The sequence below is a fragment of the Capricornis sumatraensis genome, chromosome X, assembly GCF_032405125.1.
Source record: "Capricornis sumatraensis isolate serow.1 chromosome X, serow.2, whole genome shotgun sequence".
Taxonomy (NCBI): domain Eukaryota; kingdom Metazoa; phylum Chordata; class Mammalia; order Artiodactyla; family Bovidae; genus Capricornis; species Capricornis sumatraensis.
Window position 1 is genome coordinate 107,249,812 of NC_091092.1, and position 13,551 is coordinate 107,263,362.

General features: G+C 37.1%; 1 protein-coding gene across 1 annotated transcript in view; it reads right to left on the reverse strand.

Annotated features, from left to right (window-relative positions):
• Positions 1-1,105: 1,105 nt before the first annotated feature.
• Positions 1,106-13,551, reverse strand: part of CFAP47 (cilia and flagella associated protein 47) — a 504,236-nt gene continuing 491,790 nt past the window's right edge. Inside the window, exons 65-66 of the mRNA XM_068963234.1 lie at positions 9,474-9,633; positions 1,106-1,318 (exon numbers count right to left, since the gene is read on the reverse strand). Of these exons, the coding sequence (XP_068819335.1) occupies positions 1,106-1,318; positions 9,474-9,633 (373 nt within the window). The remainder of the gene's footprint in view (positions 1,319-9,473; positions 9,634-13,551) is intronic.

Consider the following 13,551-nt stretch of genomic DNA (forward strand, 5'->3'; position numbering starts at 1 on the left):
AAGCGTCAAATATTCAGTGCTCAGCTTTCTTTATATTCCAACTCTCACATCCATACATGACTACTGGAAAAACCATAGCTTTGACTAGACGGACCTTTGTTGGCAAAGTAATGGCTCTGCTTTTCAATATGCTATCTAGGTTGGTCATAGCTTTTCTTCCAAGGACTAAGTGTCTTTTAATTTCATAGCTGCAGTCACCATCTGCAGTGATTTTGGAGCCCCTCAAAATAAAATCTGTCATTATTTCCATTGTTTCCCCATCTATTTGCCATGAAGTGATGGGACCAGATGCCACGATCTTAGTTTTCTGAATGTTGAGTTTTAAGTCAACTTTTTCACTTTCCTCTTTCACTTTCAACAAGAGGCTCTTTAGTTCTTCACTTTCTGCCAAAAAGTTGGTCATCTGCATATCTGAGGTTATTGATGTTTCTCCCGGCAATCTTGATTTCAGCTTGTGCTTCATCCAGCCTGGCATTTTGCATGATGTACTCTGCCTATAAGTTAAATAAGCAGGGTGACAATATACAGCCTTGACGTACTCCTTTCCCAATTTAGAATCAGTCTGTTGTTCCATGTCCACTTGTAACTGTTGCTTCTTGATCTGCATACATATTTCTCAAGAGGCAGGTCAGGTGGTCTGGTATTCCTATCTCTTTAAGAATTTTCCACAGTTTGTTGTGATCCACACAGTCAAAGACTTTGGTGTATTCAATTAAGCAGATGTTTTTCCGGAACTCTCTTGCTTTTTTGATGATCCAGTGGATGTTGGCAATTTGATCTCTGGTTCCTCTGGCTTTTCTAAATTCAGCTTGAACATCTGGAAGTTCACAGTTCACTACTGTTGTAGCCTGGCTTGGAGAATTTTAAATATTATTTTACTAGTGTGTGAGATGAGTGCAATTGTGTGATAGTTTGAACATTCTTTGTTCAACAGAATTGAACATTTAGAATAGATTTAGTCAGTTTTAAAATAAAATGTAGAAGCCCTATTATATTGATATTTGAAGTAGTATTTCTTAGAAATATCTGAAAAATGAAATAACCATCATTAAAATATATTCAATTCTACTTAAGACCAAGAAATATTTTGGGAAAAACAATTTTTTTATTTCTTGTTCAACATCAAAGGCGCCCCCTTGATTGTAGAGGATACTCCTGTTCTTGTGAGTTGAGCATTTTCATAGAGAAAATTACGCCGACGAGCTGGCTTTTTGTCAAACATCTTGTTATGAGAGTCAACTTTGGCTTTTACTTTCACCGGCAGTATGGAAACTTGAGGTTTCCCATTGATCTCATACAACCAGTACATATTTGCTGTCTAGAAACAAAAAGAGGAAGAGACTTTATACACAATATCCAGGGACTCAGAAAAATGCGAGAAAATACTTATCAAATTAACAACTTCTCTCTTCTCCATGTAAGGTATGGGAAGGGCACAAAACTGAAACTGCACATGTGCATTAAGGGTACAAATCTGATAATAAATGATTAGTGTGGAAAATAAATTCAGGAATGCATTTGGCTTTATGAATTAAAAAACATTCACTAAAAAGTCACACTTGGAGGTCTGCCCTGTGGGTGAAGCCATCTATTTGGTTTGCATGAGACTATCACCTAGCATGAACTATATGTAATGGAAATAATACATTGCAAAATTTACCTAAGGGAGTTTAAATATGGCTATAGAACTAACTGGTATGATGCCAAGCTTCTGTTTTTAAGATTATGAAAGTACATCATTAATAAAACTACTTGTAATTATTGAGCATGGTGCAAACTCATTAATGAAAATAAAAATCTAAATCCAAGTCAGCACAGCTTACACAGGAATTTACTTAAAATCCTTCATTTCTTCTGTATTTTTGTACAGAATGACAATACTGAATTAGCATTTTCTGCACATTTATGCTCATGCTTAAATCTCATTGCTCTTAGAGTTTCCTGATGCTATCTGTGTTTATCCAGGACTTCTGCCTCACATAAGAATTGTATCATGTATGTTCAGAAAGCTCACTCAAGAGAAGTTCAGGTCAAGAAAATACTGTAGTCATTATCAGGGTTTAATATGTAATGTGATATCTGTCAATGAATGTTAAATTCAGGAATTTCTTGCACATCTGGAATGGTCATGTTTTAATTGAAACTGGCCCTTCTATCCAGGTTCATAGTAATTAAGTATTCAGGATCAATGAGTCTGGCTTTGTTGTTGAGCAGAACAAACCAAGAACCATACTACAACTGGGTCAGATAACATTTTACTTCATATAAGGATGTTCAATTTGAAAAACACAGCTACATTTTGGTGATTATGCATCAGTGGTTATAAATCTTTATAAGTGACTCACTTATAAACACTTATAAATGTTTATAAGTGACTCACTTCTGGGTACAAATGTATGAGCTACATGAAGGAACCTGCATCCATGCCCGAGCTTAGTGGGTACACAGGAGTGAGCTATGTGAAGGGATGTACTCTCCCATTCAGAACCTAGTTATACACATGGTAACTACATGTAAGGATCTGTTCTTTTGCCCAGCATATCTACAAGACTATCTGAAAATAATTACCTATAAATATACTTTTAAATCCTAAATGTTACTGTATACATTTCAATTAAGATTCAAGTAATTTTGCAATAAGTGATACACAGAAATCTCTTGCATTCCTATACACTGACAACCAAAGATCAGAAAGATAAATTAAGGAAAAAATCCCATTTACCATCACATCATAAAGAATAAACTATCTAGGAATAAACCTATCTAAGGAGGCAAAAGACCTATACTCAGAAAACTATATGATACCGATGAAAGAAATCAAAGAGGATACAAACAGATGGAAAGATATACCATGTTATTTGATTGGAAGAGTCAATATTGTGAAAATGACTATACTGTCCAAAGCAGTCTACAGATTCAATGCAATCAGTATCAAACTACCAAGGGCATTTTTCACTGAATTCGAACAAAAAAATTTATAATTTGTATAGACACATAAAAGACTCCAAACAGCAAAAGTAATCTTGAGAAAGAAAAATGGAGCTGGAGGAATCATGCTCTCTGAATTCAGACTATACAACAAAGCTACAGTCATCAAAACAGTATAGTAGTAGCACAAAAAACAGGAATATAGATCAATGGAACAGAATAGGAAGTCCAGAAATAAATCCACACACCTGTGGTCAATTAATTTATGACAAAGGAGGCAAGAATATACATTGGAGATAAGATAGTCTCTTCAATAAGTGGTTCTGGGAAAACTGGATAGCTTGGTGTAAAAGAAGGGAAATAGAACATTTTAACATGATGCACAAAAATACACTCAAAATGAATTACAGACCTAGATGTAAGGTCAGATACTATAAAACTCTTAGAGCAAAACACAGGCAGAACACTTTTACATAAATCAAAACAAGATCTTTTTTGATCTACCTCCTAGAGTAATAAAAATAAAAACAAAAATAAACAAATGGGGCCTGATCAAATTTACAAGCTTTTGCCCAGCAAAAGAAACTGTAAACAAAATGAAAAGACAACCCACAGAATGGGAGAAAATATTTACAAACTAAGCAGTCTACAAGGGATTAACCTCCAAAATACACAAACAGCTCATGCAGCTCATTATCAAAAACCAAACAACCCAATCAAAAAATATGCAGAAGATCTAAATAGCCATTTCTCCAAAGAAGAAAAAAGCACACGAAAAGATGCTCAACATTGCTAATAATTAGAGAAAGGCAAATCAAAACTACAGTGAGGTATCACCTTACACTGATCAGAATGCTAAGTCTTCTGTTGTGTCTGACACTTTGTGGCCCCATGGACTATGGCCTGCCAGGTTCCTCTGTCCACTGAATTTCCCAGGCAGGAACACTGGAGTGGGCTGCCATTTCCTCCTCCAGGGGATCTTTCCGAGACCAGGGATTAAACCCTGCTCTCTTACATCTCCTGCATTGGCAGGCAGGTTCTTTACCACGAGCACCACCTGGGAAGCCTATACACTGGTCAGGATGGCCATTGTCAAAATATCTACAAACATAAATACTGGAGAGGGTGTGGAGGCAAGGGAACCCTTCTATACTGTTGGTGGAAATGTAAATTGGTACATCCACTGTGGAGAACAGTGTGGCGGTTTCTTAAAAAACTAAAAGAAGAGCTAACATATGATCCAGCAATCTCATTCCTGGGCATATGCACAAAAAACACCATAATTTGAAAAGATACATGCATTCCAACATTAATTTCAGCACTATTTACAATAGTCAGAACATGGAAGCAACCTAAATGTCCATCAACAGATGAATAGATAAAGAAGACATAAAAAATGGTAAAACTGAACTTTAGAAAACAGATAGAGTGACAAATGTGCAGAATGAACTTATGGTACCAGGGGGTAAGGCAGGAAGGAGGGATAAATTGGGAGATTGGGATTGACATATACACACTACTATATATAAGATAGATAAGGTATTCCTCTACCTAGGTTTCCCCAAGAGTCATAGTTGGTAAAGAATCCGCCTGTCAATGCAGGTGACTCGGACTTGATTCCAGGGTTGGGAAGATCCCCTGGAGAAGGAAATGACAACCCACTAGAGTATTCTTACCTGGATAATTCCATGGACAGAGGAGCCTGGAGGGCTAAAGTACGTGCGGTCATAAAGAGTTGGACATGACTGAGCACAAGGGCAGTGAAAATAATATGAAAGTAAATGAATACCTTCATGTCACTAATATGTCAAAGAATCACTGTGCTCTTACATAAGAATGCCAAATTGACAATTATACTCAATTATGTTTAAATGAATTTTAAAAAACAAGTATTTTTTAAACATATGAAATTTCCACATTTAAATAATGGTTATCTAGTTTGAAAAGCAATCAACCAAAGCCAATGACCTCATGGAATAAATTCTCAAAGCTATGTTTTAAAGGGTACATTCTCATGAATGGAAACAATGTTAGCAGATGTGCTCTGTACCCACCTACATCCCTCAGAGGTTTCTATTTCATTGCTGTACAACTTTCAGTTGCCAGTATCTTCACCTCTTTGAAGTTTTTTAGAAACTTCAGAAGGCTTCTCTGCTGTCAGGGAGTTAACAATCCTTGGGAACATTCCTCAATCAATGATTGAACAGTGGCAGGTGGTGTATAAACATTCCAAACTTCCCAGCCCCCTCAAGTGTGAATATTCTAAGGTATGGGTTCCACATGATTTCCCAGAGAACTCCCATGATGTTAAATGCCAGGGGCCCTCTCTGCTAACTGCCTTGGTAAACCCACCCTTTATTGATTTCTATTCCTTCTGTGTCTCATATCCTGGCTTCTCTACATCTGTTTCCTGTGATCACATGGTAAATATGCTACATGTACTTGAATCCTTATTTTAGGATCTGCTTATGAGAAAATACAAACCAAGATACATGTATATAATACCATTTCCCACAATTTCATGATAATGGCCGATTCCCTTAAAACTAATATATATAATTTATCCCTATGCCTAGGCCTGTCTACATATAAATATTTCTTTTATACAATCCTTATATGTTTTATCTTGGGTAATTCTGAGAGTTCTCACAAGTTTGTATAAACTATTTAAGACTCATCATGTCCACCATGGAAGCTGAATGGACTGTCCACTCTGTTTGAGTTACAGTGCTTTTTGTAACACTCTGATTAAGTTAACTTAAGTCTCTCAAAGCTAGTGTTATATGCTCTGTATAATAGTGGAGAAAAGACATTTTTTACTCACTCTAAATATGGTTTAATTGAAAGGGAATTTATGAAGCTTGCTAACGTGGTTGTTGAAGTTTATATAGGGTAATATTTAACTAAACTGTTCTTAAAAATACATTTAATTTCCAATTAAAGAAGATGAAAATTATATGTTTCATATGTTACATGTATTAACTGACTTAATGTTTAAAAGTTTTAAAAAGATGATAAAGCAAATAATAATTTTCACTTAGTGAATTAACTTCTAAAATTCTTCACATTTATCATGTGAGACATCATGTTGTTATCATTAAGAGTAGGGTTTTGGAGTCAGACATTATTTGAACCATGATTTCAAAATCATTGATTTGATATATGTAATAAAATTTATGAACACCAAGGGCATTATACTGGACATAAAAAGCCAATATACAATGGGTTAAAGAGAATCTCTTCAACAAATGGTGCTGGGAAAACTGGTCAACCACTTGTAAAAGAATGAATCTAGATCTCTTTCTAACACCACACACAAAAATAACTCAAAATGGATTAAAGATCTAAACGTAAGACCAGAAACTATTAAACTCCTAGAGGAGAACATAGGCAAAACACTCTCTGACATAAATCACAGCAGGATCCTCTATGACCCATCTCCCAGAATACTGGAAATAAAAGCAAAAATAAACAAATGGGACCTAATGAAAATTAAAAGCTTCTGCACAACAAAGGAAACTATAAGCAAGGTGAAAAGACAGCCTTCTGAATGGGAGAAAATAATAGCAAATGAAGCAACTGACAAACAACTAATCTCAAAAATATACAAGCAACTTATGCAGCTCAATTCCAGAGAATTAAATGACGCAATCAAAAAATGGGCCAAAGAACTAAATAGACATTTCTCCAAAGAAGACATACAGATGGCTAACAAACACATGAAAAGATGCTCAACATCACTCATTATCAGAGAAATGCAAATCAAAACCACAATGAGGTACCATTTCACGCCAGTCAGATGTCTGCAATCCGAAAGTCTACAAGCAATAAATGCTGGAAAGGGTGTGGAGAAAAGAGAACCCTCTTACACTGTTGGTGGGAATGCAAACTAGTACAGCCACTATGGAGAACAGTGTGGAGATTTCTTTAAAAACTGGAAATAGAACTGCCTTATGACCCAGCAATCCCACTTCTGGGCATACACACTGAGGAAACCAGAATTGAAAGAGACACATGTACCCCAATGTTCATCGCAGCACTGTTTATAATAGCCAGGACATGGAAACAACCTAGATGTCCATCAGCAGATGAATGGATAAGCAAGCTGTGGTACATATACACAATGGAGAATTACTCAGCCATTAAAAAGAAAACATTTGAATCAGTTCTAATGAGGTGGATGAAACTGGAGCCGATTATACAGAGTGAAGTAAGCCAGAAAGAAAAACACCAGTACAGGATACTAACGCATATATATGGAATTTAGAAAGATGGCAACGATAACCCTGTATGCAAGACAGCAAAAGAGACACAGATATATAGAACAGTCTTTTGGACTCTGTGGGAGAGGGAGAGGGTGGGATGATTTGGGAGAATGGCATTGAAACACGTATACTATCATGTAAGAAACGAATCGCCAGTCTAGGTTCGATACAGGATACAGGATGCTCAGTTGGTAAATAATCCACCTGCAATGCAAGAGACCCTGGTTTGATTCCTGGGTTGGGCAGATCTGCTGGAAAAGGGATAGGTTACCCACTCCAGTATTTTTGGGCTTCCCTTGTGGCTCAGCTGCTAAAGAATCTGCTTGCAGTGTGGGAGACTCTGGTTCGATTCCTGGGTTGGAAAGATCCCCTGGAGAAGGGAAAGGCTACCCACTCCAGTATTCTGGCCTGGAGAATTCCATAGATTGCATAGTCCATGGGATCGCAAAGAGCCAGACATGACTGAGTGATTTTCACTTTCAAATGGATATTTAGTATGCATGGTATTAAGGAATTTTTATTAATTTTTAGATATGATAATGGTGTCATTGTCAAGATTTTTATCTTTTAGAGATCGATAGAGAATATTTGTAGGTAATAGGAAGTCTTGGATTTTCTTCAAAATAATATGGGAAGTGAGGAAGGGGGTGGAAACATACTTGAAACAGAACTGGCCTTGAGTTGATAAGAATTCATGTGGGATGATGAGTGCACAGAGAGTAAGTATTCTCTCCATTTTGGCACATATTTTAAATTCTCCATAATAGAAATAGGATCAACAGTGATTTCTTAAATCAAAATAGTGACTTCTCAATTTTCCCCATATACACTTTATCAAACTATACTACTTCACACTTAATCAAAATGTTATATTCTCAGTTGATCCCATATAAACTTATTATTTCACAGAAACCCTTCAGTTCTGCTGCTAGTGATTTAATTGTCAAGTCTGCACAGGGAAATCAGAAACAGAATTTTGTTGGTAAAACTTCCTAAGTATTAATAGTTAATTTCAGAAATATCCACCATATGTTATAAACTGAATATAATTTTATTCACAAATCTCTCTTTAAAATATCATTTTAAGAAGTAAGCACATTAACATAATAATTGTAATAAAATATTAACTCAGGAAATAGTTATGTGCAGCAAGGCTTCATATGCTTTATATTTTTATTACCTGGGCTGAAAGGGGTCTCAAAAAGATGAAAAATAAATGCTTTTCTCAAGCAATATTCAATATTTTTCTCTATTCATTAAAACAGTAACAACACATTTTTCTGCCAGTGGGGCTGCCTAATTAGTGTCTGATTCAGAAGTCTAGTAGTCACTTTGGCATCAGTGGTTGTGTCTCGAAATATGACTACAATTCCCTTGTGCCTGTGCTACTGAGAAAAGACAGTGGTAATAGCCATCTTTTCCAAAATAACTTGAATGTTACCTTTAGCCAAAAGTTAATAGTAGGACAGATGTGGGGAATTTTATGGAGAAATTCTACTTACTGAATAAATTTTCAGAGTTCTATTTACCTTAACTTTTAACAAAATGATCACTTTAACATTATTTTATATTAATGGCCAATTTCACACTATTTTGTTTCAATTCAAAATAAATTTTATTTTCTGTTTAATTTTCTTCATTTTAGACTGTAACATCTTCCTAACACCTTATCCTTTATCCTTTGAAATCAAAGGTTTCAAAATCTCTATTGGAAATCACCTAAAGTCTTTGAATAAAGAGGTGCTGTGTTCAGTTGTGTCCGACTCTTTGCAACTCCACGGACTGTAGCCTGCCAGGCTTCTTTGTCCAGGGAACTTTCCAGGCAAGAATACTGGAGCAGGTTGCCATTTCCTTTACCAGGGATCTTCCCAACCCAGGGATTTAACCTGCAACTTTTGCATCTCCTGCATTGTAGGCAGATTTTTACCTCTGAGCTACTTGGGAAACCCAAAGCCTTTGAATAGGTTATTATAGGAATTAATATGTCTATACAAATCACTTTTCAGTCATTATTTATCTCTTCCACAATTCCTCAGTGTGGAAAAGAAACGATTTCCTATTTCCATTGATGATAACAACATTTGGGTTATATTTCACATTTAAAATTTCTTTTTTGACTAAAGGGAAATTAAAATAGTAAAACAGTTGAAATATGTTGACTTTTGCAAGATAATGTTGCTGTTCTTTACCTTTGATCATTGAATGAAACGTTTTTCCGGAGGTCATTTAATGACTTTTGTGACATCAAATATCCTTGACTATTACCTTTCTAGAACTCACCTGTATTGCTAATGTTGCTTTGTATTTCCTGCTGTACATCGTGGGTATAAAACCCACAGTGATGAGAGTTCCTTTAGGAAGAAGTTCTCCAATCTGAGGTTTTACAAAAAATTCAGGATCACTGCTAGGTAGGAAGAATGCCATGTATGACTCAGGATATCTGGAACAAAAATATATTATCAACGTTTAAAACTTTATCATTACCCTGTTCTCTGTATGAAAACTGGGGATAGGGCTTGGCTTATATTCCACTACATAGGACTACACTTAAACATTAATGGTGCTATGCAGCCATGAGTCTTATACTTTTAACTTTATGGAATGCTTACAGAATAACAGTGAATGGGCATTTAAAAAATAACTGGAGTGTCATTCTCTCCAGGATGACAAAAATGGAATTTTAAAGATTTTTAAAATCATAACTTATTTCTATAGTGTACAAAGAATACAATGCTATTACTATAAAAACTGGAATAACTCAATGTCCCAAATAAAAATTCAATTATTTGTAAATAGTTCAGTTCGGTTCAGTTGCTCAGTCATGTCCAACTCTTTGCAACCCCATGAATCGCAGCATGCCAGGCCTCCCCGTCCATCACCAACTCCTGGAGTTTACTCAAACTCATGTCCATCGACTCAAACTGATGCCATCCAGCCATTTCATCCTCTGTCGTCCCCTTCTCCTCCGGCCCCCAATCCCTCCCAGCATCAGGGACTTTTCCAATGAGTCAACTCATCGCATGAGGTAGCCAAAGTACTGGAGTTTCAGCCTCAGCATCAGTCCTTCCAATGAACACCCAGGACTGGTCTCCTTTAGAATGGACTGGTTGGATCTCCTTGCAGTCCAAGGGACTCTCAAGAGTCTTCTCCAACACCACAGTTCAAAAGCATCAACTCTTCAGTGCTCAGCTTTCCTCACAGTCCAACTCTCACATCCATATATGACCACTGGAAAAACCATAACCTTGACTAGACAGACCTTTGTTGGCAAAGTAATGTCTCTGCTTTTGAATATGCTGTCTAGGTTGGTCATAACTTTCCTTCCAAGGAGTAAGCATCTTTTAATTTCATGGCTGCAGTCACCATCTGCAGTGATTCTGGAGCCCCCCAAAAATAAAGTCTGACACTGTTTCCACTGTTTCCCCATGTATTTCCCATGAAGTGATGGGACCAGATGCCATGATCTTAGTTTTCTGAATGTTGAGCTTTAAGCCAACATTTTCACTCTCCTCTTTCACTCTCATCAAGAGGCTTTTTAGTTCCTCTTCACTTTCTGCCATAAGGGTGGTGTCATCTGCATATCTGAGGTTATTGGTATTTCTCCGGGCAATCTGGATTCCAGCTTGTGTTTCTTCCAGCCCAGTGTTTCTCATGATGTACTCTGCATAGAAGTTAAATAAGCAGGGTGACAATATACAGCCTTGACTCACTCCTTTTCCTATTTGGAACCAGTCTGTTGTTCCATGTCCAGTTCTAACTGTTGCTTCCTGACTTGCATACAGGTTTCTCAAGAGCCAGGTCAGGTGGTCTGGTATTCCCATCTCTTTCAGAATTTTCCACAGTTTATTGTGATCCACACAGTCAAAGGCTTTGGCATAGTCAATAAAGCAGAAATAGATATTTTTCTGGAACTCTCTTGCTTTTCCATTATCCAGCAGATGTAGGCAATTTGATCTCTAATAACTCAATATCTAAAATGCCTGACCACAATAGCTATCATAAAGTCTTTTTTTTACTATTATTCTAATGTGATATTTGTTTACTTCTCTTCAGTTTTCTACTTGCTAAGTGAGATGCAATTACTTTATAGGTTCATTAAAAATTCTTGGGCCTGGAGATGAGCTGCTATGATCTGAAATGAACTGAGTGACATTTAAGTTACCATGTTGAAGTCAATGTAGATTAAATTTGAGATGAAGATTGTGAAAGAAGTTGAGGAACTTCTTGGCAGAGGAAAGCAGGAGGGAGACTGACTACATGGGAGGCTGTGAGAAATTGAAAATCCAAATTGACAGTAGAGATGCAGGCAGAAGGTAAAGAACAATTTCTTAGAATAGATCCAACAGTGAAACATCAAAGAAGACATGGGAAATTCAGGTTGGGACTCCGGGATCCTTTCAGTAAATATGTATTGAGTTTCACAGCAGGTGGTATGAGAGAGTGGATTATGGACAGAGATGACCTAGACTGAAATCCTAGCTGTATGTGAGAGCATGACTTCAGGCAACTTAGTCTTTTGGAACCTCCATTTTCATTCTATTAAACTGATAATCCCCATAAAGATTATTATCTTTCCTGGCATATGGAAAGTACCTGATAAGGACTAATTAATATTAACATATTGATCAATATGATTGTTACTGTTTTAAAACATTTTATTACCAATGCTAGGCAATGATGTATGATCCAACAAATAAGAAACGTATAAAACAGTCTATGCAGAAGGGTGATGTCAGCAAGATGGCAGAATAGAAAGCCCCAGATCAGTTCCATGGAGACAATGATCCAAAAAGATGCAGACCAAATTCCACTGTGAGAAATTCTGAAACCAGTTAAGAGCGTCTGCCCTCCAGATGAGTGTAAAGTCAGCTACTTGAAGCTATTAGGAAAATTCGTGGCAGGCTCTCACCACAGTCTCTCCCTCCTGAGCACAGTACCACAGGATTAGGAGGAGATTCTCAGGTCCCACTTCTCCCAGGTAAGGAAAAGAGAAGAGTAGACTAGATACCCAACATTTGGATATTGGGAGTATGGAGCTGCTGGGGGACTGACTTCTGTCTTGCCTATCTTGAAGTACTGATGAAACCTCACACACACTAGATGCATGGTAGTTTCTGAGAACACAAAAGTACTGGGCAGGGTACTGATGCTGCAGAAGTCCTTTGGTAGGGCAGACAGAAGCTGATATAACTCAGAAGGCTCTCCCTAAGTGCAGAAAAAGGAGAGTGGAACATGTACTCAAATTTCTAGCTTTTTAGTGGGCTGCTTAAGGTTCTGCTTTTTGTCTTGCTTGTCTCATGGAACTGAGAGAACCTGACAAACTACATGTCTAGAGGCTGCTGGAAAAAAAAAAATCTGGGTAATGTGCTGCTGCTTCAGAATGCTCATAGTGCAGAAGACAGACACGAGAGGGAGCAAGAGATTACAAACTTCTGAAAAAAGAAACTGGCAAGCCCCTCTAATTAGTAATCTTCATACACAAGTTCAGAAAGACACGTGAAATTGAAAGTCACTCAGTCGGGGCCAATTCTGCAAGTCCGTGGACTACACAGTCCATAGAATTCTTCAGGCCAGAATACTGGAATGGGTAACCGTTCCCTTCTCCAGGGGATCTTCCCAACCCAGGGATCGAACCCAGGTCTCCCACACTGATGGCAGATTGTTTACCAGCTGAGCCACAGGGGAAGCCCAAGAATACAGGAGTGGGTAGCCTATTCCTGTTTTAGCAGATATTCCTGACCCAAGAATTGAACCAGGGTCTCCTACATTGCAGGTGGATTCTTTACCAACTGAGCTAAGAAAGACATATTCAACAGAAAAGATTTGAAAGGCTCCCAAAGTCTCTAGTTGCACTGATTGGTAAAAATCTTTCCCTGCATTAAGCCAGTTTGTAAAGAATGGGAGAGGCAGCTATTTTTCCAAATGTGTCGATACCAACACAAAGTTAAAAAGGAAATGAAGAAACAACAAACAAAAAATACACTGTTAAAGAAAGAAAATAGATCTCCAGAAATGTACCATAAAGAAGTGGAGGTATAGAAATTACTTGGCACATTATTCAAAATAATTGTCATGAAGATGTTCAACAACATCAGGAAAACAATGCATGAACAAAAAGAGAATTTCAACAAAAAGACAGAAAATATTAAAAAGACCCAACAAATTTTGGAGCTGAGGAATGCAGAAACTGAACTGAAAAATTTACTAAGGGTTGAGGTCAATTTGATCCAGCAGAAATAATGAGAGAACTGAAAGAAAAGTCATGTGAAGAGGAGCAAAAAGAAAAGTAAATGAAGCAGAGTGAAGAAAATCTAAGGGACTTACACAACAATATCAAGAGGACTAATATACACATTAT